We start from the raw sequence: 25419 nt of genomic DNA on the forward strand, positions 1-25419 counted from the left end.
TTGACTCTTGGTCTTGGAACGTAAAGGTTGGGTTCATTTTTTCCATTGTGCTTCTTCCAAGAAAGTAACCATCATTATTCATGACTTGTTCATGATCAGTATGTATATATATAATGTGATTGAGAGAGTCGAGTGAAAGGCACTAACAAATCTGATATCATCAATAATATCTATTATATTCCACTGAAAATGAGAGTTAGATACCAAAGTGTTACTGCATGCGCAGTATTAGTACTTGTGGCGGTGGTTGTTGAAATTGCAGAGTTATGCATTTGTGCAAATTCAACAACTCTCCTCCACCCTCAGTGTCTTGAACGAGAGAGGCAAGCTCTTGTGAAGTTCAAAGCATCCCTGACTGATTCATCAAACTTGCTTTCCTCCTGGCATGGCCATGACTGCTGTCAATGGGAAGGGATCGGTTGTGATAATGTTACTGGTCATGTTGTCATGCTTGATCTCGCTACTCCTTATGTGAAATGGTCGAGATCCGTGCCACAAATTGAATACGACATGGCGGAAGACTCTGAAGATGAGTTGGTATCAAGTGAATATGACTACCATTTCAGCGATCAATATTTGGTAGCTACGAATGTTAATTCGTCCCTACTGGAACTGGAATACTTGAGTCATTTGGACTTGAGTGGAAATTTCTTCTATCCGAGTCCCATACCGATGTTTATTGGTTCTATGCAACGCCTGAGGTATTTGTCCCTCTCTCGTGCTTATTTAAGTGGGAGAATACCCAGCAATCTTGGAAATCTCACCAACCTCCACTTTCTTGATCTGAGTGACAATGAATTTTCACGAGACAGCAACATCAATTGGATTTCTCAACTGCCATTGCTGGAGCACCTCGACATGAGCTCTATTTACTATGGGTTGCAGGTATTTGTCCTAACTTATTGCTTGGATGGTTAATAATTTGTGGACATGACAAAGTTGCTTCTTCTTCCTCGCTCAGGTTGATATTGTTAATGTCACCATCAGTGCTCCTAACCTTCAAATCCTAAGTCTTGCCCACAATAGACTTAATGTATCAAATTTGGATGCTTTCCAAAATGCAACTTCTATTGAATTTTTGGATCTTTCTTGGAACAATTTTGACTCCCTTCCATCCTGGTTTCACAAGTTTGAGAAACTCAAGCATCTTTTTCTTTCATCTAATAACTTCCAAGGTACAATTCCGGATGCTTTACAAAATATGACTAGCATTGAGGTCCTTGACCTTTCTGACAACTCTTTCACTTCAGTTCCATCTTGGTTTGTTGAGTTAAAGAAACTTGTCTATCTCAGTCTTTCAAGTAATAAATTAACATCCATGGAATGTTCCATTTCATCCATTTTAAAAAATATGTGTCACCTGAAAAGTCTATATATAGCAGGAAACAAACTCCAAAAAGAATCCATTGGAAACAATGATTTTTCTACCTGCATTAGACATGATTTAGAGAATCTTGACTTGAGTCAAAATGAATTTAACGATCATTTGCCATCTTGGTTAGGACAACTTGAAAATCTAGGCAACCTTTATCTCCATGATAATTTTTTCTATGGTCTCATTCCCCCTTCTTTTGGAAAATTACTGAAATTGAAAAATTTATATCTATCCAACAACAAGTTAGAAGGGGGCTTTCCTGATTTCATGGGACAACTTGTAAATTTACATGTCGTCGATCTTTCAAATAATTCATTTAATGGAACAATTACCCAAAATCTTGAGCAACTTGTAAATTTACAACATTTTGATGTCTCAAAAAATTATCTAAGAGGATCCATTCCTTCGAGTCTTGGTCAACTTATAAATCTAACTAAACTTGATTTGTCAATTAATTTTTTAAAAGGAATCATCCCTACAAGTATTAACCAGCTTGTAAATCTTAATAGGCTTGATCTTTCAAGGAATAAACTAGATGGGAAAATTTGTATTGATTTTCAAAAACTTGTGAATCTATCATACCTGGATCTGTCTTCAAACAATTTGAATGGACCCATTACAGTGGAAGAAAGCAGGCTTTTGGTTCTCTCAGAAATGTGGTATTTGAATCTCTCACATAATCAAATCAGTGGCTCACTTCCTGAACATATTGGTCATATAATGCCCAATTTGGGGTACTTGATTCTTGGAAATAACCTCATAAATGGTTCAATTCCAAAATCATTGTGCCAAGTTGATGATTTGAGTATCCTTGATCTTTCAAAGAACAGACTATCTGGTAAAATCCCCAATTGTTGGAAGGATAACAGAAAATGGGACGAAATAAATTTGTCATCCAACAAACTCACAGGGACTTTTCCAAGCTCATTTTGGAATCTCTCCACTCTGTCATGGTTGCATTTGAACAATAACAGTCTTCATGGAGAGTTTCTAGCATCTATGAGATATTTGCCATATTTATTGATTATGGATCTCGGAGAAAATCAACTTTCTGGCCCCATCCCATCATGGAGTGCGAACACATTTCCTTCACTACAAGTCCTAAGATTGCGGCAAAACATGTTGAATGGTAGCATTCCTTCACAGCTATGTGAACTATCATCACTTAGAATCTTGGACCTTTCTCGCAACAATTTAAATGGTTCAATTCCTCGGTGCATAGGCAATATTCAAGGAATGATTCTTGAGGGTTCTGCTTTATCTGCTACTTCATCTATTGCTTCCGGACCTGCTCTTCCACCAGATTCTGATTGGCAAGCTGAGAATGTCAAAGAAGTCGTGAAAGGAAGAGAACTTGACTACATAAGAATCTTGAAGTTTTTAGTCCACATGGATTTGTCCGAGAATAATTTGGTTGGCTCCATTCCGAAAGAAATAACATTGCTCGACGGATTGCATAGCTTGAATCTATCAAACAATCATTTGATCGGAAAGATCCCTAACAAGATAGGGGATATGAGATCACTTGAATCCTTTGATGTTTCAAGTAATCAACTCTCGGGCACAATTCCAAGCAGCATGCCAGCTTTAACATCACTAAGTCATTTAAACTTGTCCTATAATAACTTCTCTGGACCAATTCCCACAGAATACCAGTTTTCAACTTATAAGTCATCGAGTTATGCTGGCAACCCATATCTCTGTGGATATCCTCTACCCAACAAATGTGGTTATTTACATGAAGATCATGGGAGCAGCGAATTTGAAGATGGTGACAGCAACTTAGATAAGTTGGAAAAGTGGTTGTTCTACCTTGTCATTGCAATTGGCTTTGCAACTGGGTTTTGGGGAGTTATTGGCACTTTGTGGTTCAAGAAAACTTGGAGGCATGCTTACTTCAGATGGGTGGAAGATTTAGCCGACACGATCTATGTCACAACTGCAATAAGAATGGCAAAATTGAAGAAGTGGATGATGAAGAGAAACCGTGTTGTCGCTTGATCATGTATTCATGTGTGTGTTTTTATTTTTATTTAGAAGAATCAAAGGTAGAAATAAATTAAGTAAAGTGAATGATGTTTGATGCATGTATGAATGTATGTGTATGCATGAATTTGTAATAGAGATTGTCATTTGATGTTTAATCACCTCTTTTGATGCAGCAATTTTCTTAAATTCCTATTGATATAATTTTCTCTGAACCTTGATTCAATGCAGTAGTAACCATACCACAACTGTTATGTAACTACACTTACAAAGTTAACTAAATTTGTATTTTGAAGAAATTAAATAAGAAAAACCATAATCAAACACACCGTTAAGATCTGTATTAAAATCAATTGTAGACCTGTTTAAACTTTTTAAGAAACTGATTAAGAACAAGAATCTCAATCAATTGAATCAGCAAAATGAAACAATGATTCAATCATAAAAGACATTCCATCTGAACCATGAGTGACAGATGGAATAATTGGCTTCTCAATGTTTGTACCTGAAAACGAGAAGTTTCATTGTACTCAAACCGCAACAAGTGGCCATGATGCAGAGAGTAATAAGCAATAAATTTGGTCATTATATGAAGAAATATTATGTAATATATTATGAGTATTGAATAAAACTTTTTTTAATACAATAATTAAGTAGTGGTGAAAATATAAGCTTGTAAGCTTTGAAGTATATATAAAAAAAAAAAACCCTTGATTCATTATGTTCATTATTGTTACCGTGGTGAAAAATATTGCCACTCTATTTTTTATAAAAATAATATTACATGAATAATAAAATTTATTATTTTTAATCATTATTTAACCAATAATATAATTAGAAGTATTAAATTATAAATTTTAAATTCTAATAGCATAAAAATGAGATGTTAATTCAAGGCGTTAACTAATATTCAATCGAGTGTTATAATCGATTATGTTAGTTAGGTAGGAAGAAATTAAAAGGAAATTATAAGGGGTCCCCAAATTATAATCATTGGCTCTTGTTAGTTGGTATAACAAAAGGTGAGAGAGTGATTGGGTCAATACATGGGTCATGCATGCAGAGATGAAAAGAAAGAGTGGCATCCATCTCAGATACCGAGATAGGTATACATTTTTTTGGAAACTCAGTTGCAGTCGATTTTAGGTGAAGTTGATAACTGAGAGCTGTTAAATGATTTAACTAATGGAAAAGTTTAAGAGGCCAGCAATTTTATTGCATTTTGGCCAGCATGTAACCAGCAGAGAAATGTGAGTCATTGGATAAAATCTCACACCAATCTCACACCATCAAATCATCATTGATGGCTAGTTGATGGTTACCAATTACAAATGTTGCTGGCCCCCTAGCATTGCTCTTAACTAATTTGACTAAATTTTTATCTAATGACTCTCCGCTATCAACTTCACCTGAAATCGACTGAACCTGAGTTTTTCACCTTTTTCGACACGTATTTGTCACTGGAGACTACAACTTTACCCCACAAGCAAGAGTCTTGCTTGGTCTTGGAAAGTAAAGGTTAGGTTCATTATTATTCCATTATGCTTCTTCCGAGAAAGTAACCATGATTCGTGACTTGTTCATGATCAGTTTGTATATATAATGCGATTGAGTGAGTGGAGTGAAAGGCACTACCAAATTAAATATCATCAATAATATGTTTTACTATATTCCACTGAAAATGAGAATTAGAGACCAAAATGTCACTGCATGCACAGTATTGGTACTCGTGGTGGTGGTGGCTGAAATCGCAGAGTTATGCATGTGTGAAAATTCAACGACTCGCCTCCACTCTCCGTGTCTTGAACGAGAAAGGCAAGCTCTTGTGAAGTTCAAAGCATCCCTGAATGATCCATCTAACATGCTTTCCTCATGGCATGGCCATGACTGCTGCCAATGGAAAGGGATCGGTTGTGACAATGTTACTGGTCATGTTGTCATGCTTGATTTCGCCTCTCCTTATGTGAAATGCTGGAGATCCGTGCCTCAAATTGAATACAACGTGGCGGAAGAATTTGATGATGAGTTCATATCAAGTGAATGTGAACCTTTCATCCGTCAATATGTGGAAGCAACGAATGTTAATTCGTCCCTACTGGAACTGGAATACTTGACTCATTTGGACTTGAGTGGAAATCACTTCTATCAGAGTCCCATACCCATGTTCATTGGTTCTATGCAACGCCTGAGGTATTTGTCCTCTCTGATGCTGGTTTTGGCGGGAGAATACCCAACAATCTTGGAAATCTCACCGACCTCCACTTTCTTGATTTGAGTGGAAATGAGTTTTCCCGAGCCAGCAACATCAATTGGATTTCAAAACTGCCATTGCTGGAGCACCTCGACATGAGCTCTATTTACAATGGGTTGCAGGTATTTGACCTAACTTATTACTTGGATGGTTAATAATTCATGGACTTGACAAAGTTGCTTCTTGTTCCTCGCTCAGGTTAATGTTATTAATCTCACCATCAGTGCTTCTAAACTTCAATTCCTAAGTCTTGCCGACAATGGACTTAGCGTGTCAAATTTGGATGCTTTACAAAACATGACATCTCTTGTGCATCTTGATCTTGGTGGGAATAGTATTACTTTAAATTCATCTTTGTTTGGCAACTTCAAGAACTTGAGTATCTTGATCTTTCAAGGTGTGGACTTCATGGCCCAATTCCAAATGCTTTCCAAAATGCAACTTTCATTGAATTTTTGGACTTTTCTGAAAACAACTTTGACTCTTTTCCATCCTGGTTTCACAAGTTTGAGAAACTCAAGCATCTTTTTCTCTCATCTAATAATTTCCAAGATATAATTCCGGATGCTTTACAAAATATGACTAGCATTGAATTCCTTGACCTTTCTGACAACTCTTTCACTTCAGTTCCATCTTGGTTTGTTGAGTTAAAGAAACTTGTCTATCTCAGTCTTTCAAGTAATGAATTAACATCCATGGAATGTTCCATTTCATCCATTTTGAAAAATATGTGTCACCTAAAAGTTTACATGTAGCAGGAAACAGACTCCGAAAAGAATCCATTGGAAATAATGATTTGTCTACCTGCATTAGACATGATTTGGAGAATCTTGACTTGAGTCAAAATGAATTTAATGATCAATTGCCATCTTGGTTAGGACAACTTGAAAATCTAGGCAACCTTGATTTCCAAGATAATTTTTTCTATGGTCCCATTCCTTCTTCTTTTGGAAAATTACTGAAATTGGAAAATTTATATCTATCCAGCAACAAGTTAGAAGGGGACCTTCCTGATTTCATGGGACAACTAGTAAATTTACAGGTGGTCGATCTTTCAAATAATTTATTTAATGGAACCATTACCCAAAATCTTGGACAACTTGTAAATTTACGAGTTCTTTGTGTCTCAAATAATTCTTTAAAGGGAACAATTCCTGAAAATATTAGACAACTTATAAACTTACAAAGTATTGATCTCTCAAATAATTATTTGACAGGAACCATTCCTACGAGTCTTGATCAACTAGTAAATGTAACTAGCCTTGACTTTTCCAATAATTTTTTGAATGGCTCAATTCCTATGGGACTTAATCAACTTGTAAATCTGAATACACTTGATCTTTCAAGAAACAAACTAGATGGGAGAATTTGTATTGATTTTCAAAAACTTGGGATTCTATCATACTTGGATCTATCTTCAAACAATTTGAATGGACCCATTACAGAGGAAGAAAGTTGGCCTTTGTTTATCCCAGAAATGGTGTATTTGAATCTCTCCCATAATCATATCAGTGGCTCACTTCCTGAACATATTGGTCATATGATGCCCAATTTGTCATCCTTGATTCTTGGAAATAACCTCATAAATGGTTCAATTCCAAAATCATTGTGCCAAGTTGATAATTTGAGTATCCTTGACCTTTCAAAGAACAGACTATCTGGTAAAATCCCCAATTGTTGGAAGGATAACATAGCATGGGAAGAAATAAATTTATCATCCAACAAACTAACAGGTACTTTTCCAAGCTCACTTGGGAATCTTTCCTCTTTGTCATGGTTGCATTTGAACAATAACAGCCTTCGTGGAGAGTTTCTAGCGTCTGTGAGAAATTTGAAGCAATTGTTGATCTTGGATCTCGGAGAGAATCAACTTTCTGGCACCATCCCATCATGGAGTGCTAACACATTTTCTTCACTACAAATTCTAAGATTGCGGCAAAACAGGTTAGGTGGCAGCATTCCTTCGCAGATTTGTGAACTATCATCCATTCAAATCTTGGACCTTTCTCGCAACAATTTAAATGGTTCAATACCTCGCTGCATAGGCAATCTTCGAGGAATGACTCTTGAGGCTCCTGCTTTGTCTCCTACTTCATCTGCTGCCGCGCTTCTCAATTCGCCTCATGCACGAATATTTGAATCTGATTGGGAAACGGAGGATGTCATAGAAGTCATGAAAGGAAGAGAACTTGACTACATAAGAATCTTGAAGCTTGTAGTCATCATGGATTTGTCCCAGAATAATTTGGTTGGCTCCATTCCAAAAGGAATAACATTGCTCAATGGTTTGCATAGCTTGAATCTATCAAACAATCATTTGATCGGAAAGATCCCTAACATGATAGGGGATATGAGATCACTTGAATCCTTTGATGTTTCAACTAACCAACTCTCGAGTACAATTCCAAGCAGCATGTCAGCCTTAACATCACTAAGTCACTTAAATTTGTCACACAATAACTTCTCTGGGACAATTCCCACAGACAACCAGTTTTTAACATATGATGCATCCAGTTATGCTGGCAACCCATATCTTTGTGGATCTCCTCTACCCAACAAATGTGGTTATTTACATGAAGATCATGGGGGCAGCGAATTTGAAGATGATGACAGCAACTTAGATATGTTGGAAAAGTGGTTGTTCTACTTTGTGATTGCAATTGGCTTTGCAACTGGGTTTTGGGGAGTTATTGGCACTTTGTGGTTCAAGAAAACTTGGAGGCATGCTTACTTCAGATGGGTAGAAGATTTAGCCGACATTATCTATGTCACAACTGCAATAAGAATGGCAAAATTGAAGAAGTGGATGATGATGAGAAGCCGTGTTGTTGCTTGATCATGTATTCAAAGGTGGAAATAAATTAAGGAAAGTGAATAATGTTTGATGCATGTATCAATGTATGTGTTTGCATGAATTTGTAATAGAGATTGTCAATTGATGTTTAATCTCCTGAAGAACCTCTGCATAAAACAGAACAACATATCTAACAAAATTATAAATTGAAGTTGAGTTAATAGCTCCCTTCTGCAATTCACCTCTTTTGATGCACCAATTTTCTTAAATTCCTTTTGATTTCATTTTCTCTGAACCTTGATTCAATGCAGCAGTAACCATACCACAACTGTTATGTAACTATACACTTCATTTGTGGTTCAATATACTTCCTAGTTACTGTAATGTCCCAAGCTTTTTTTTTCTATTATTACTATCCTACCCTTTAATTTTATCAAAATTCCTACATTACCCTTATTCCTCCTACCCAAACCCAACCCTAAATTACTAAACAACTTCCACTCTTCCTCATCAACCACAGCCCCCCTTCTTTTCAAAACTCACATCATACACATACACCCACGCAGAAAAAAAAAGAGAGAACGGCAGAAGGGGCTGCAGCCTCCACGCCTCGCCGCCGAAGTTCTGCTGCTGCCAAGTCGCCATCGACGTCAACTCTAGAGAAAGAGGGAGTCTGGGAGTTGAAGGAAGCTGGAGGAGTGTCGCTGCCGTTAGCATTTTGCAGTGCCGTCATCATAGTCACCGAGAAGGAGGAGGACCCACGAGGAAGAGAGGGACGCGGTCAGTCTCATCGTCATCAGATCCGTCTTTGCCGATGGAGACCCCGTCGCTAAGCTGCTGCGCCGCCGCTGCCACCGTTGGGTTTCCGGGAAGAGGAGCTCGAACGGGAGAGAGAGAACGAGAGAGAGAGTTCGCAGAAAGAGAAACATCACCATACACAAACAGAGGGGGAGGAGGAACTCACCGGAGGAGAGGAGACTCGTCGCCGTGCCTCTAGTCGCCAGGAACGGCGCTACCGTCGCCGGAAAACACGCCGGAGCTTCCAAACTCACCGGCAACACTACCTTGCCACTGTTCTGGTCTAGCTTCTTCCCTTAGTCTGTTCTGTTTTCACCTTATCTCTGCCACCATTTCATTTTTCTACCTTGTTCTTGTTTTGATTTATTTTTGTCTTTGTTCTGTTTTGGATCTTCCAGAATTTTATCTGCCTTTGTCTCTGTATTCGATTTGAAATGACTGCCTGGTGTTGTGGTCATTGTCGCTGTCGTGAGACGCACTCTGAATTTGGTCTCTTCAGTCCCTTAGGACCATGCTGTGAGTAGGTTTTACATTTATAAAACTTTTGGTTTATGCTACTATAAGTTTTTAATTATATTTATAAAACTATTATTGAAGAACTTTGATTTAATTAGAATAATTGATTTATTGTAGTTGAATAATTATTTTTATGAAATTCATATATTAGAAATTTTATATGAGACTATATATGTTTGATAAAGTTTTATATTATTTTATAATATTAATTTTATTCGAATATATATTTTTGAATTATTAAAGTATTTGTTGGCACTCACTTTGAAATTATGAAATATATTTTTATGATTGAGAAAATATGATTTGAAAATATTTCTGATAAGAAAGTATTATCGATTGATTTGATTCGATATCTTATATATTTGAGATATTAAAGATTTATTGTGTTTGAAACTATATGTTTTGAATTGGTTTGGGAGGCTCGTATTAGAAAACCGTAGTTAACGGCGGTTATGACGTTAACTTAGATGCATCTGACTCAGACTCTAGCTAGCAGGGGTGTTGCTAGCCTAACGTGTAGGCCACACGTTAGATCTGTTATTCTGTTAGGACACACAAGAAGAAAGGGCTACCCATAGAGGTGGAGCCACCATGTGTGGACTTTTGATTTGATTTCTGTATGAGAACTCCCTTATTGATTCACCTATTATTATCAACTATTACTTTCTAATTAATATTACTTTGATAATAATATTTATATGGTCTCATGTCGATTATAAATGTATTGTCTAGTTACTGAGTTGCAAAACTCACTCCTTTTTTTAAAATATTTTTCAGGATTAAATATTTGACTATATGAGACTTTCTATTCAAGAGTAACGGTTTGCAATGAGTACTTATTCTTTGTCGAATTTCTAGAAGTCTATGCTCCATATGTCACATGCAGGATTCAACCATTCTTAGTTATTTTAATTTATATTAAAAATATAACTATTTATTTTAGAACTTGTAAAATATTTGTAACTCGCTTATTCAACTTATATTTGAGTATGTTAGACTTGCTATAGGATTATTTTCTTGAGCGCCAGTCATAACTCATTTTGAGTTGTGACAGTTACAGATGGCAGAGGCTATTGATTCAATTTTGTTAGCATTCATTTTATAACAAGTAATGTGCAAGGGTCACACACCTAATGATCTAATCGAATAAGACTAGTAATTCCTTAAGCTTGTGCAAAGTATATGTGGCCAAAAGGTCTTATATATCATGTAAAAAAATAATAATATGAAAAAATTCAATTCTCTAGCAATATACTATAGCATTTTGCATAGTTTAGTCTTGATGACAGTAAATTATTTGATTCAATTAAACACTAATTCTCAGTTGATTCAACATAACAAAGAAGCAATGAGACTTCTTTCATCACAATCAGTTAGTGGAACAACAAGGCTAAAATATAAACCATGGGGAGGGGCAAATAAGATAAAAGATTCAATATATGATCAATATAAACAGATTTCAAGAACATAAACCATTATGAGAAATTAAAAAGTGTGTAATAAAAAAAAATTAAGAGAAAACTAGCTAAGACAACTATTAAATCATACACATGCTACATTGCAGTTATTATAAGACTATTAAAAACTGTATATGAGAATATGCATATTTCTCAAGGTGTATTTGATCCGAGGAAAAATAAGAGGTACATTTTCAAGAGCTCCTGAAGTTCTAATGGAATGCTTAACCACCGGCTCTATAAATATGAGCATCAAGCACTGGATTTTCTCCATTAATGAGCTCAAAGACACAAACATCTCCAACTTTTAAACCATTCTCAAGACTAAAAGGCCGCCAACCATTCGAGACATAGGCAGCTGCTGCTGCGGGATAACAGAGCAACTTTGCAGGCCCCAACTTGCCTTGGTACCGTATCTCTACATTCTGCTCCTTGTTTTCAAAATACTTTATGTAGAAGGAAGCTTTAAAATTCTGCATGATAATATATAACATTATGTAACAATACCACATTGAAGCTTGCATGATATATAAGTTTCCTCATGGATAAATGTATAAGCTTAAACTCACGGCCCTTGATCTCTGTAGATTACTTTTCACTAGCTTCATTATGAAAGAGGGATTTTCTTAGTTAAACTTCCGAACTTCTTCCAGACATAGAAAACCACAGATCCCACCCTCAAAAACTGGCTCCGATAACATAAAAGAATTTAAAAAACTATTAGAAAGGATCTTATTTACGGAATAAGGCAGATAATACAGATTAGTTTCTTTGGAAGAATGTTGTAACGTGTCCCAAGCTTTTTCTATTTTTATTACTAGTCTACCTTCTAATTTTATCAAAAACTCTAAACTACCCTCATCGCTCTTTTTCCAACCTTAACCCTAATCCAAAAATTCCTAACTTTGTCCTAATTTTATTACAACACATACACACACCAACAGGAGAAAGAAAGGAGAAAGAAAGAGAGAAAGGGAGGAGAACAGAAATTAGAGGGGGAGCGATGGAAGAAGAAAGGAAGAAGAAGAAAGGGAAAAGAGGGAAGAGACGAGGCGGGGCTGGGTGCCGCTGTTGCCGTCGCAGAGAAAAGAAGAGACGCACCAAAGAGATGAGAGTGAGATCGCACACCTTCCATGGATTTTAATTATTAATTATTTTAATTATTATTAATTATTTTAATTTTTTGTTAAAAATGTATAACTATTTATGTTTAGAATTTGTAAAATATTTATAACTTTCTTATTCAACTTATATTTAAATCAATTAGACAAGTTAAGAGATTATTTTTCTGAGCGTCGGTCATAGTTCATTTTGGCCTGTGATAAATGTGTTTAAATCTAACTAAAAATTAAATATTGACCGCGGTCATAAGTTAACTAAATTTCAGCCAAAAACTAACTTACAAAGTTAACTAAATTTGTTTTTTGAAGAAATTAAATAAGAAAAACCATAATCCAGACATACCATTAAGATCTATATTAAAATCAATTATATATCTATTTAAACTTCTTAAGAAGCTGACTGAGAACAACAATCTCAATCAATTGAATCAGTAAAATGAAACAATGATTCAATCATAAAAGACATTCCATCTGAACGGAGTGACGGATGGAATTATTGGCTTCTCAATATTTGTACCTAGAAACAAGAAGTTTCATTGTACTCAAACTGCAACAAGTGGCCATGATGCAGAGAGTAATAAATAATAAATTTGGTCATTATATGAAGAAATATTATGTACTATATTATGAGTATTGAATAAAACTTTTTTTAATACAATAATTAAGTTACTTTCATTATTTTAATTGTAATTTAAATAACCTTATACGCAATCCTACTAATCTAGCTTTAATAATTAGGATGCAAGTTCTTGGACCTAGATGATAATAATTTCCTTCTTGGTCTATATTGTTTGTGTTATTGCTCTGTGGATTTATATTGTTGTCTCTTGTAAGTTGTAACTCTCACGTCCCTTGCTGGGAGCTTGTAAGCTCTGAAGTATATTAAATAAAATTAAATTGATTATGTTTATTATTGTTGCCGTGGTGAAAAATTTTGCCACTCTATTTTTTATAAGAATAACTTTACAGACTAATAAAATTTATTATTTTTAGTTATTATTTGATCAACAATATAATTACACGTATTAAATTCTAAATTCTAAAAGTATAAAAATAAGATGTTGATTCAAGGTGTGGACTAATGTTCAGTGTTATAACATAATTTGATTATCTTAGGTACGAAGAAATTACATCGAAATTATAATTATTGACTATCGTTGGTTGGCGTAACAAAGGGTGAGAGATTTATTGGGTCGATTAAAGCATGGGTCATGCAGAGTTGAAAAAAAAGAGTGTTATCCATCTCAGATTGATATACATTTTCTCGACACGTATTTGTCACTGGAGAATGGAGATTACAACTTTACCCCGCAAGAGTCTTGGTCTTTGAACGTAAACGTTGGGTTCATTATTATTCCATTATGGTTCTTCCGAGAAAGTAACCATGATTCATGACTTGTTCATGATGAGTATGTATATATAATGTGATGGAGTGAGTGGAGTGAAAGCCACAAACAAATCAGATATCATCAATAATATCTATTTATATTCCACTGAAAATGAGAATTAGATACCAAAATGTTACTGCATGCACAGTATTGGTACTTGTGATGGTAATGGCTGAAATTGCAGGCATTTGTGCAAATTCAAGTACTCTCCTCCACTCTCCATGTCTAGAAAGAGAGAGGCAAGCTCTTGTGAAGTTCAAAGCATCCCTGACTGATTCATCAAACACGCTTTCCTCATGGCATGGCCATGACTGCTGCCAATGGAAAGGGATCGGTTGTGATAATGTTACCAGTCACGTTGTCGTGCTTGATCTCGCCAATCCTTATCTGAAATGCAGGAGATCCGAGGCACAAATTGAATACACGTCGGAAGAACATGATTATGAGGAGTCGTTATCAAGTGAATGTGACCTTTTCAGCGATCAATATTTAAAAGCTACGAATGTGAATTCGTCCCTACTGGAACTGGAATACTTGACTCATTTGGACTTGAGTGGAAATTACTTCTCTTGGAGTCACATACCGATGTTCATTGGTTCTATGCACCGCCTCAGGTATTTATCCCTCGCTGATGCTGGTTTTGGCGGGAGAATACCCAGCAATCTTGGAAATCTCACCAACCTCCACTTTCTTGATCTGAGTTGGAATGGATTTTCACCAGACAGCAACATCAATTGGATTTCTGAATTGCCATTCCTGGAACACCTTGATATGAGCTTTATTTACACTTGGTTTCAGGTATTTGTCCAAACTTATTACTTGGATAGTTGGATGGTTAATAATTCATGGACTTGACAAAGTTGCTTCTTCTTCCTCCCTCAGGTTAATATTAATCTCACCATCAATGCTCCTAAACTTCAATTCCTAAGTCTTGCCGACAATGGATTTAGTGTGTCAAATTTGGATGCTTTACAAAACATGACATCTCTTGTGCATCTTGATCTCCATGGAAACAATCTTACTTTAATTCCATCTTTGTTTGGCAACTTCAAGAAACTTGAGTATCTTGATCTTTCATGGTGTTATCTTCATGGCCCAATTCCAAATGCTTTTCAAAATGCAACTTCCATTGAATTTTTGGACCTTTCTGAGAATAATTTTGACTCTCTTTCATCCTGGTTTCACAAGTTTAAAAAACTCAAACATCTTTTTCTTTCATCTAATAACTTCCAAGGTACAATTCCCGTTGCTTTACAAAATATAACTAGCATCGAGTCCCTTGACCTTTATGTCAACTCTTTTACTTCAGTTCCATCTTGGTTTATTGAGTTAAAGAAACTTGTCTACCTCGATCTTTCACTTAATAAATTAACATCTATGAAATGTTCCATTTCATCCATTTTGAAAAGCATGTGTCACCTGAAATGGTTATATATAGCAGGAAATAGACTCCGACAAGAATCTATTGGAAACAATGATTTGTCTACCTGCATTAGACATGATTTGGAGAATCTTGACTTGAGTGAAAATGAATTTAACGATCATTTACCATCTTGGTTAGGACAACTTGAAAATCTAGGCAACCTTTATCTCCAAGATAATTTTTTCTATGGTCCCATTCCCTCTTCTTTTGGAAAATTACTGAAATTGAAAAACTTGGATTTATCCAACAACAAGTTAGAAGGGGACCTTCCTGATTTCATGGGACAACTTGTAAATTTAATGGAGGTGAATCTTTCAAATAATTCATTTAATGGAACGATTACTCAAAATCTTGAACAACTTGTAAATTTACAATATTTTGATATCTCAAATAATTATTTAAAGGGAATTATTCCTCAAAATCTAGGACAACTTGTAAATTTATCTACTCTTTATCTCTCCAATAATTATCTAAGGGGATCCATTCCTTCAAGTCTTGGTCAACTTATAAGTCTAGTCTTCGTTGATTTGTCAAATAATTATTTAAAAGGAATCATTCCTACTAGTCTTAACCAACTTGTAAATCTGTATACACTTGATCTTTCAAGGAATAAATTAGATGGGAGAATGTGTATTGACTTTCAAAAACTTGTGAATCTATTATGCCTGGATCTGTCTTCAAACAATTTGTATGGAACCATCACAGTGGAAGAAAGTCATCCTTTTATTATCTCAAAAATGTCGTATTTGAATCTCTCACATAATCAAATCAGTGGCTCACTTCCTGAACATATTGGTCATATAATGCCCAATTTGGGGTCCTTGATTCTTGGAAATAACCTCATAAATGGTTCAATTCCAAAATCATTGTGCCAAGTTGATGATTTGAGTATCCTTGACCTTTCAAAGAACAGACTATCTGGTAAAATCCCCAATTGTTGGAAAGATAACAAAGCATGGGAAGAAATAAATTTGTCATCCAACAAACTCTCAGGGGCTGTTCCAAGTTCATTTGGGAACCTTTCCTCTCTCTCATGGTTGCATTTGAACAATAACAGCCTTCATGGAGAGTTTCTAGCATCTCTGAGAAATTTGTCACAGTTGTTGATTATGGATCTCGGAGAGAATCAAATTTCTGGAACCATCCCATCATGGAGTGCGAACACATTTTCTTCACTACAAATTCTAAGATTGAGGCAAAACAGGTTAAGTGGTAGCATTCCTTCACAGATATGTGAACTATCATCCATTAAAATCTTGGACCTTTCTCGCAACAATTTAAATGGTTCAATACCTCACTGCATAGGCAATCTTCGAGGAATGACTCTTGAGGCTCCCGCTTTGTCTCCTGCTTCATCTGCGGCCGAGCTTAACAATTTGTCTCTTGCAGAATCTCGTTGGACAACTGAGGATGTCATAGAAGTCATAAAAGGAAGAGAACTTGACTACATAAGAATCTTGAAGCTTGTAGTCATCATGGACTTGTCCGAGAATAATTTGGTTGGCTCCATTCCAAAAGGAATAACATTGCTCAATGGTTTGCATAGCTTGAATCTATCAAACAATCATTTGATTGGAAAGATCCCTAACATGATAGGAGATATGAGATCACTTGAATCCTTTGATGTTTCGAGTAACCAACTCTCGGGTACAATTCCAAGCAGCATGTTAGCTTTAACATCACTAAGTCATTTAAACTTGTCACACAACGACTTCTCTGGCCCAATTCCTACAGAGAACCAGTTTTCAACTTATGATTCATCGAGTTATGCTGGCAACCCATATCTTTGTGGATCTCCTCTACCCAACAAATGTGGTTATTTACATGAAGATCATGGGAGCAACGAATTTGAAGATGAAGACAGCAACTTAGATAAGTTGGAAAAGTGGTTGTTCTACTTTGTGATTGCAATTGGCTTTGCAACTGGGTTTTGGGGAGTTATTGGGACTTTGTGGTTCAAGAAAAATTGGAGGCATGCTTACTTCAGATGGGTGGAAGATTTAGCCGACACGATCTATGTCACAACTGCAATAAGAATGGCAAAATTGAAGAAGTGGATGATGATGAGAAGCCGTGTAATTGCTTGATCATGTATTCATATGTGTGTTTTTATTTTTATTTTGAAGAATCAAAAGTGGAAATAAATTAAGGAAAGTGAATGGTGTTTGATGCATGTATGAATGTATGTGTATGCATGAATTTGTAATAGAGATTGTCATTTGATGTTTAATCTCAAGAACCTCTGCATAAAACAGAACAACATATCTAACAAAGTTATAAATTGAAGTTGAGTTAATAGCTCCCTTCTGCAATTCACCTCTTTTGATGCACCAATTTTCTTAAATTCCTTTTGATTTCATTTTCTCTGAACCTTGATTCAATGCAGCAGTAACCATATCACAACTGTTATGTAACTATACACTTCATTTGTGGTTCAATATACTTGCTGGTTACAGAGGGCAGAGGCTATTCATTCAATTTTGTTAGCATTCATTCTATAACAAGTAATGTGCAAAGGAACACACACCTAATGATCTAATCGAATAAGATTAGTAATTCCTTAAGCTTGAGGAAAGTAGTATATGTGTCCAAATGGTCTTATATATCATGTAAAAAAATAATAATGTCAAATGATTCAATTCTCTAGCAGTATACTATAGCATTATACATAATTTAGTCATGATGATAGTAAATTATTTGGTTCAATTAAAACACTGATTCTCAGTTGATTGAACATAACAAAGAAGCAATGTGACCTCTTTCTCAGCTCATCACAATCAGTTAGTGAAACAACAATGCTAAAATATAAACCACGGGGGAGGGGGGCAAAAAAGTTAAAAGATTCAAGATATGATCAATATAAACAGATTTCAAGAACATAAAACCATTATGAAAAATGCAAAAGTATGTAATGAGAAAAAAATTAAGAGGAAACTAGCAAGACAACTACTAAATCATACACATGCTACGTTGCAGTTTTTATAAGACTATTAAAAACTGTGTATGAGAATATGCATATTTTTCAAGGTGTATTTGGTCCGGGAAAAATAAGAGCTACATCTTCACTAAAATGATAAAACAAGAGACAATATTTACAAGAGAGATTGTCCATAGTAGAATTTCAATTTTACAAAATAAGTGCTACATATTTACCAAATTACTTGGTTTATTAAGAGCTCCTGAAGTTCTATTGCTTAACCATTGGCTCTATAAATATGAGCATCAAGCACTGGATTTTCTCCATTAATGAGCTCAAAGACACAAACATCTCCAACTTTTAAATCATTCTCAAGACTAAAAGGCCGCCAACCATTCGAGATATAGGCAGCTGCTGCTACGGGATAACAGAGCAACTTTGCAGGCCACAACTTGCCTTTGTACTGAATCTCTACATTCTGCTCCTTGTTTTCAAAATACTTTGTGTAGAAGGAAGCTTCAAAATTCTGCATGGTATATAACATTATGTAACAATACCACATAAAAGCTTGCATGATATATAAGTTTCCTTATGGATAAATGTATAAGCTTAAACTTACAGCCCTTGATCTCTGTAGATTACTTTTCACTAGCTTGATTATGAAAGAGGGATTTTCTTAGTTAAACTTCCGAACTTCTTCCAGACATAGAAAACCACAGAACCCAGCCTCAAAAACTGCCTCCGATACCAAAAAAGAATTTAAAAAACGAAATTACGGAATAAGGCAGATACCACAGATTAGTTCCTTTGGAAGAATGTTGTCACGTCCCAAGCTTTTTTTTTTTTATGACCATCCTCCCCTCTAATTTTATTAAAATTCCTAACCTATTTTTACCCTTCTGTTTCCAACTTCAATCCTAATCCAAAAATCCCTAATTTTATCCTAATTTCATTACAACACATACACCCACCAACAGGAGAAAGAAAGAGAGAAAGGGAGGAGAACAGAAATCAGAGGGGGAGCGATTGAAGAAGAAAGGAAGAAGAGGGAAGAGACGATGCCGGCGGGGCTGGGCGCAGCTGTTGTCGTTGCGGAGAAAAGAAGAGACGCACGAGAGAGATGAGAGTGAGATCGCAGACCTTCCATGGAGAAAGAGGAAAGCGCGCGACGGAGAAGAGGAAGGATGGAGTCCTGTCGTCGTCGTTGTTCCCGTCGCCGCCGCTGCCGTTGATCGAGACCGTCGCCGTCCCGGTTGAGGCCATCGTCGTCACCAAACAGGGCAGAGAAGGAGGGCGCAAACGGGAGAGAGAAAGGGGAGCTCTGCTGGATCTCGTCGCCGAGATGCTGCTGCCTTCCACCACCGCGAGATAGAGCCAGCCTTCTGTTCTTCTACTGTCATTGCGGTTGCCTCCGTTGCAGGTGGAGGAAGTCACCGGAGAAGGGATTGTTCTGTTCTGCTTCTGCTTTTAGTTTTCCATTGGTTGCCGGAGTCTCTGGGGCCATGAATGTTGCCGCCGGAGTCGTCGAAATTGTTGCCGCCAAGAACCACCACTGCTATACCTTTACCTTGGTAAAACAAACCCATTCTGCTTGTAATTGACATCTCTTTCTATTCCTGTTCCACTTTTATCTGCTTTTTATCTACTTTACTGTCTCGCTCCATGTTGGTGCTGTCTTTTTTTATTAATTTGCTTTTGATGTTGTTTGTTACGCTGCTGAAAGTCGTTGTTGCTGTTTGAATTGAAGTTGCTGTCACTGAGCTCTAGTCATAGTTCATTTTGGACTATGACAAATGTGCTTAAACCTAACTAAGAATTAAATACTGAATTTGTTAACTAACTTTCAGCCAAAAACTAACTTACAAAGTTAACTAAATTTGTTTTTTGAAGAAATTAAATAAGAAAAACCATAATCCAGACATACCATTAAGATCTATATTAAAATCAATTATATATCTATTTAAACTTCTTAAGAAGCTGACTGAGAACAACAATCTCAATCAATTGAATCAGTAAAATAAAACAATGATTCAATCATAAAAGACATTCCATCTGAACGACAAGTGACAGATGGAATTATTGGCTTCTCAATATTATATACTATATTATGAGTATTGAATAAAACTTTTTTTAATACAATAATTAAGTTACTTTCATTATTTTTATTGCAATTTAAATAACCTTATACGCAATCTTACTAATCTAGCTTTAATAATTAGGATGCAAGTTCTTGGACCTAGAGGATAATAATTTCCTTCTTGTTCTATATGGATTTGTATTGTCTCTTGTAACTCTCACGTCCCTTGCTGGGAGCTTGTAAGCTCTGAAGTATATTAAATAAAATTAAACAAAAAACCTTGATTGATTATGTTCATTATTGTTGCTGTGGTGAAAAATATTGCCAGTCTATTTTTTATAAGAATAACGTTACCCGACTAATGAATAAATGACCATTTGTACCCATGAAAGATAAAAATGCTGATATATGTATGCATATTAAATCGAAACTAAACTGGTATCTACATAAGATGTCCTCTGTGTGACAAACGTATCCTGTCTTTGGAGGGTTGGAGTGTCATGTAGGGTCTTTTTGTCACACGGAGGGCATCTTGCGTGGATACAAGTTTAGTTTCGATCTAGTGTGAGTACATATGTCAGTGTTTTCATCTTTTATGGATACAAATAGTCATTTATTCCATGACTAATAAAATTTATTATTTTTTGTTATTATTTGATCAATAATATAGATACACGTATTAAATTCTAAATTCTAAAAGTATAAGAATAAGATGTTGATTCAAGGTGTGGACTAATATTCAGTGTTATAACTTATAATTGATTATGTTAGGTACGAAGAAATTACAACGAAATTATAATCATTGACTCTCGTTGGTTGGCGTAACAAAGGGTGAGAGAGTTCTTGGGTCAACTAATGCATGGGTCATGCAGAGATGAAAAGAAAGAGTGGCATCTATCTCAGATTCGTATACATTTTCTAGAGACGTATTTGTCACCGGAGACTACGACTTCACTCCACACGCAAGAGTCTTGGTCTTTGAACGTAAACTTTGGGTTCATTATTATTCCATTATGCTTCTTCCGAGAAAGTAACCATGATTCATGACTTGTTCATGATCAGTATGTATATATAATGTGATGGAATGAGTGGAGTGAAAGGCACTAACAAATTAAATATCATCAATAATATGTTTTATTATATTCCACTAAAAATGGGAATTAGATACCAAAATGTTGCTGCATGCGCAGCACTGGTACTTGTGATGGTAATGGCTGAAATTGCAGGCATTTGTGCAAATTCAAGTACTCTCCTCCACTCTCCGTGTCTTGAACGAGAGAGGCAAGCTCTTGTGAAGTTCAAAGCATCCCTGAATGATTCATCAAACATGCTTTTCTCATGGCATGGCCATGACTGCTGCCGATGGGAAGGGATCGGCTGTGACAATGATACCGGCCATGTTATCATGCTTGATCTCGCCTCTCCTTATGTGAAATGCTTGAGATCCATGAGTGACAACTACGACTGTGGCCTTTTAGACCATAATCAATATTTAGAAGCTGGGAATGTTAATTCATCGCTGCTGGAACTGGAATACTTGACTCATTTGGACTTGACTGGAATTTATTTCCATCAGAGTCACATACCCATGTTCATTGGTTCTATGCAGCGCCTGAGCTATTTGTCCCTCTCTGATGCTGGTTTTGGCGGAAAAATACCCAGCAATCTTGGAAATCTTACCAACCTCCACTTTCTTGATCTGAGTTGGAATGAATTTTCACCAGCCAGCAACATCAATTGGATTTCTCAACTGTCATTGCTGCAGCATCTCGACATGAACCAGGCTTATTACGAAACATTTCAGGTATTTCATTAAACATGATTCCGTTATCTCTATCTGTTGTCCTAATTTATTACTTGGATGGTTAATAATTTGTGGACTTGACAAAGCTGCTTCTTGTTCTTCCTCCCTCAGGTTAATATTATTAATCTCACCATCACTGCTCCTAAACTTCACTTCCTAAGTCTTGCCAACAATGGACTTATTGTGTCAAATTTGGATGCTTTACAAAACATGACATCTCTTGTGCATCTTGATCTTGGTGGGAACAATCTTACTTCAATTCCATCTTGGTTTGGCAACTTAAAAAAACTTGAGTATCTTGATCTTTCAGGGTGTGGGCTTCATGGTCCAATTCCAAATGCTTTTCAAAATGCAACTTCTATTGAATTATTAAACCTTTCTGAGAATAATTTTGACTCTCTTCCATCTTGGTTTCACAAGTTTGAAAAACTCAAGCATCTTTTTCTTTCATCTAATAGCTTCCATGGTACAATTCCAGATGCTTTACAAAATATGACTAGCATTGAGTTCCTTGACCTTTCTCACAACTCTTTCACTTCAGTTCCATCTTGGTTTGTTGAGTTAAAGAAACTTGTCTATCTCAGTCTTTCAAATAATAAACTAACATCTATGGAATGTTCCATTTCATTCATTTTAAAAAATATGTGTCACCTGAAAAGGTTATATATAGGAGGAAGCAACCTCCTAACAGAATCGATTGGAAACAATGATTTGTCTACCTGCTTTAGACATGATTTGGAGAATCTTGACTTGAGTGAAAATAACTTTAATGATTATTTGCCATCTTGGTTAGGACAACTTGAAAATCTAGGCAATCTCTATCTCCAAGATAATTTTTTCTATGGTCCCATTCCCTCTTCTTTTGGAAAATTACTGAATTTGAAGAATTTATATTTGTCCAACAATAAATTAGAAGGGGACCTTCCTAATTTCATGGGACAACTTGTAAATTTACAACATTTTGATGTCTCAAATAATTATTTAGAGGGAATTATTCCTGAAAATCTTGGAAAACTTGTAAATTTACAAGTTCTTGATGTCTCAAATAATTATCTAATGGGATCCATTCCTTGGAGTCTTGGTAAACTAATAAATCTAACTAACCTTGATTTGTCAAATAATTATTTAAAAGGAATCATACCTACAAGTGTTAACCAACTTGTAAATCTTAATTGGCTTGATCTTTCAAGGAATAAAATAGATGGGAGAATTTGTATTGATTTTCAAAAACTTGGGGTTCTATCATACTTGGATCTATCTTCAAACAATTTGAATGGACCCATTACAGGGGAAGAAAGTTGGCCTTTGTTTATCCCAGAAATGGTGTATTTGAATCTCTCCCATAATCATATCAGTGGCTCACTTCCTGAACATATTGGTCATATAATGCCCTCTTTGGGGGACTTGATTCTTGGAAATAATCTCATAAATGGTTCAATTCCAAAATCATTGTGCCAAGTTGATTTGCATATCCTTGACCTTTCAAAGAACAGGCTATCTGGTAAAATCCCCAATTGTTGGAAAGATAACAAAGTATGGGAAGAAATAAATTTGTCATCCAACAAACTCTCAGGGGATGTTCCAAGTTCATTTGGGAATCTTTCCTCTCTAAGATGGTTGCATTTGAACAATAACCGTCTTCATGGAGAGTTTCTAGCATCTATGACAAATTTGCCACATTTATTGATTATGGATCTCGGAGAGAATCAACTTTCTGGCACCATCCCATCATGGAGTGCTAACACATTTTCTTCACTACAAATTCTAAGATTGCAGCAAAACATGCTGAGTGGTAGCATTCCTTCACAGATATGTGAACTATCATCACTTAAAATCTTGGACCTTTCTCGCAACAATTTAAATGGTTCAATACCTCGGTGCATAGGCAATCTTCGAGGAATGACTCTTGAGGCTTCCACTTTGTCTCCTACTTCTCAATCCCACTTTGTACGAGTATTTGAATGGGGTTGGGAAGCTATGGATGTTATAGAAGCCATGAAAGGAAGAGAGCTTGACTACATAAGAATCTTGAAGCTTGTAGTCATCATGGATTTGTCCCAGAATAATTTGGTTGGCTCCATTCCAAAAGGAATAACATTGCTCAATGCTTTGCATAGCTTGAATCTATCAAACAATCATTTGATCGGAAAGATCCCTTACATGATACGGGATATGACATCACTTGAATCCTTTGACGTTTCAAGTAACCAACTCTCGGGTACAATTCCAAGCAGCATGTTAGCTTTAATATTACTAAGTCAGTTAAACTTGTCATACAATAACTTCTCTGGACCAATACCCACAGATAACCAGTTTTTAACTTTTGATTCATCAAGTTATGCTGGAAACCCATATCTTTGTGGATCTCCTCTACCCAACGAATGTGGTCCACATCAAGTTCCTGGGAGCAATGAATTTGAAGATGAAGACAGACCGACCAAAAAAAAAAAAGATGAAGACAGCAAAGCAGATAGGTTGGAAAAGTGGTTGTTTTACTTTGTTATTGCAATTGGCTTTGCAACTGGGTTTTGGTGAGTTATTGGGACTTTGTGGTTTAATAAAACTTGGAGGCACGGCTTACTTCAGATGGGTGGAAGATTTAGCCGACACGATCTATGTCACAACTACAATAAGAATGGCAAAATTGAAGAAGTGGATGATGATAAGAAGCCATGTTGCTTGATCATGTATTCATGTGTGCTTTTATTTTTATTTTGAAGAATCAAAGGTGGAAATAAATTAAGGAAAGTGAATGATGTTTGATGCATGTATGCATGTATGTGTTTGCATGAATTTGTAATAGAGATTGTCATTTGATGTTTAATCTCCTGAAGAACCTCTGCATAAAACAGAACAACATATCTAACAAAGTTATAAATTGAAGTTGAGTTAATAGCTCCCTTCTGCAATTCACCTCTTTTGATGCACCAATTTTCTTAAATTCCTTTTGATTTCATTTTCTCTTAACCTTGATTCAATGCAGCAGTAACCATAACACAACTGTTATGTAACTATACACTTCATTTCTGGTTCCATATACTTCCTGGATACAGAGGGCAGAGGCTATTGATTCAGTTTTGTTAGCATTCATTCTATAACAAATAATGTGCAAGGGAACACACGCCTAATGATCTAATCGAATAAGACTAGTAATTCCTTAAGCTTGTGGAAAGTATATGTGGCAAAAAGGTGTTATATATCATGTAAAAAAATAATAATATGAAAAAATTTCAATTCTTTAACAATATAATACTATAGCATTTTGCATAGTTTAGTCTTGATGATAGTAAATTATTTGATTCCATTAAAACATTAACTCACTTGATTGAACATAACAAAGAAGCAATGAGACCTCTTTCTCAGTTCATCACAATCAGTTAGTGGAACAACAATGCTAAAATATAAACCATGGGGGAGGGGGCAAAAAAGATAAAAGATTCAAGATATGATCAATATAAACAGATTTCAAGAACATAAAACCATTATGAGAAATGCAAAAGTGTGTAATGAGA

At 35.7% G+C, this 25419-nt stretch overlaps 4 protein-coding genes and 2 long non-coding RNA genes across 7 annotated transcripts; all 6 read left to right on the top strand.

Annotated features, from left to right (window-relative positions):
• The first annotated feature begins 51 nt into the window (after nt 1-51).
• LOC112717094 (uncharacterized) lies at nt 52-3519 on the top strand. The gene is made up of 2 exons (XM_025769192.3): nt 52-885; nt 962-3519. Exons 1-2 carry the CDS (start codon nt 190-192, stop codon nt 3374-3376), a joined length of 3111 nt encoding a protein of 1036 aa, XP_025624977.1. The 5' UTR covers nt 52-189; the 3' UTR covers nt 3377-3519.
• A 1465-nt stretch (nt 3520-4984) lies between these two features.
• LOC112718084 (uncharacterized) lies at nt 4985-8643 on the top strand. Its single transcript, XM_072205580.1, has 2 exons — nt 4985-5734; nt 5811-8643. Exon 2 carries the CDS (start codon nt 6313-6315, stop codon nt 8446-8448), a length of 2136 nt encoding a protein of 711 aa, XP_072061681.1. The 5' UTR covers nt 4985-5734; nt 5811-6312; the 3' UTR covers nt 8449-8643.
• A 663-nt stretch (nt 8644-9306) lies between these two features.
• On the top strand, nt 9307-10970 carry LOC140175918 (uncharacterized). Of its 2 annotated transcripts, XR_011867011.1 has the most exons (3): nt 9307-9485; nt 9603-9720; nt 10498-10970. It is a non-coding gene; the product is annotated as an uncharacterized lncRNA (long non-coding RNA). The 2 variants fall into 2 exon arrangements; XR_011867010.1 differs by lacking the exon at nt 10498-10970 and having other exon boundaries at nt 9603-10440.
• Nucleotides 10971-11426: 456 nt separating this feature from the next.
• Nucleotides 11427-12460, top strand: LOC140175919 (uncharacterized). Its single transcript, XR_011867012.1, has 2 exons — nt 11427-11584; nt 12122-12460. It is a non-coding gene; the product is annotated as an uncharacterized lncRNA (long non-coding RNA).
• Nucleotides 12461-13526: 1066 nt separating this feature from the next.
• On the top strand, nt 13527-19689 carry LOC112718085 (uncharacterized). Its single transcript, XM_025769987.3, has 2 exons — nt 13527-14484; nt 14569-19689. Exons 1-2 carry the CDS (start codon nt 13798-13800, stop codon nt 17194-17196), a joined length of 3315 nt encoding a protein of 1104 aa, XP_025625772.1. The 5' UTR covers nt 13527-13797; the 3' UTR covers nt 17197-19689.
• On the top strand, nt 18742-24816 carry LOC112717095 (uncharacterized). The gene is made up of 3 exons (XM_029289338.2): nt 18742-19597; nt 20875-21907; nt 22019-24816. The coding sequence occupies exons 2-3, from the start codon at nt 21188-21190 to the stop codon at nt 24440-24442; spliced, it is 3144 nt and encodes a 1047-aa protein (XP_029145171.1). The 5' UTR covers nt 18742-19597; nt 20875-21187; the 3' UTR covers nt 24443-24816.
• The last annotated feature ends 603 nt before the right edge of the window (nt 24817-25419 follow it).

This window comes from Arachis hypogaea, chromosome 10, assembly GCF_003086295.3.
Source record: "Arachis hypogaea cultivar Tifrunner chromosome 10, arahy.Tifrunner.gnm2.J5K5, whole genome shotgun sequence".
NCBI lineage: Eukaryota > Viridiplantae > Streptophyta > Magnoliopsida > Fabales > Fabaceae > Arachis > Arachis hypogaea.

What these genes read in the sequence shown, in the direction of transcription:
- LOC112717094 (XM_025769192.3), top strand. Translation starts at nt 190, where the DNA reads ATGAGAGTTAGATACCAAAGTGTTACTGCATGCGCAGTATTAGTACTT. An exon ending in CTATTTACTATGGGTTGCAG is followed by an intron (nt 886 to 961) that starts GTATTTGTCCTA and finishes TTCCTCGCTCAG; the next exon opens with GTTGATATTGTTAATGTCAC.
- LOC112717095 (XM_029289338.2), top strand. Translation starts at nt 21,188, where the DNA reads ATGAGTGGAGTGAAAGGCACTAACAAATTAAATATCATCAATAATATG. An exon ending in CTTATTACGAAACATTTCAG is followed by an intron (nt 21,908 to 22,018) that starts GTATTTCATTAA and finishes TTCCTCCCTCAG; the next exon opens with GTTAATATTATTAATCTCAC.
- LOC112718085 (XM_025769987.3), top strand. Translation starts at nt 13,798, where the DNA reads ATGAGAATTAGATACCAAAATGTTACTGCATGCACAGTATTGGTACTT. An exon ending in TTATTTACACTTGGTTTCAG is followed by an intron (nt 14,485 to 14,568) that starts GTATTTGTCCAA and finishes TTCCTCCCTCAG; the next exon opens with GTTAATATTAATCTCACCAT.
- LOC112718084 (XM_072205580.1), top strand. Translation starts at nt 6,313, where the DNA reads ATGTTCCATTTCATCCATTTTGAAAAATATGTGTCACCTAAAAGTTTA.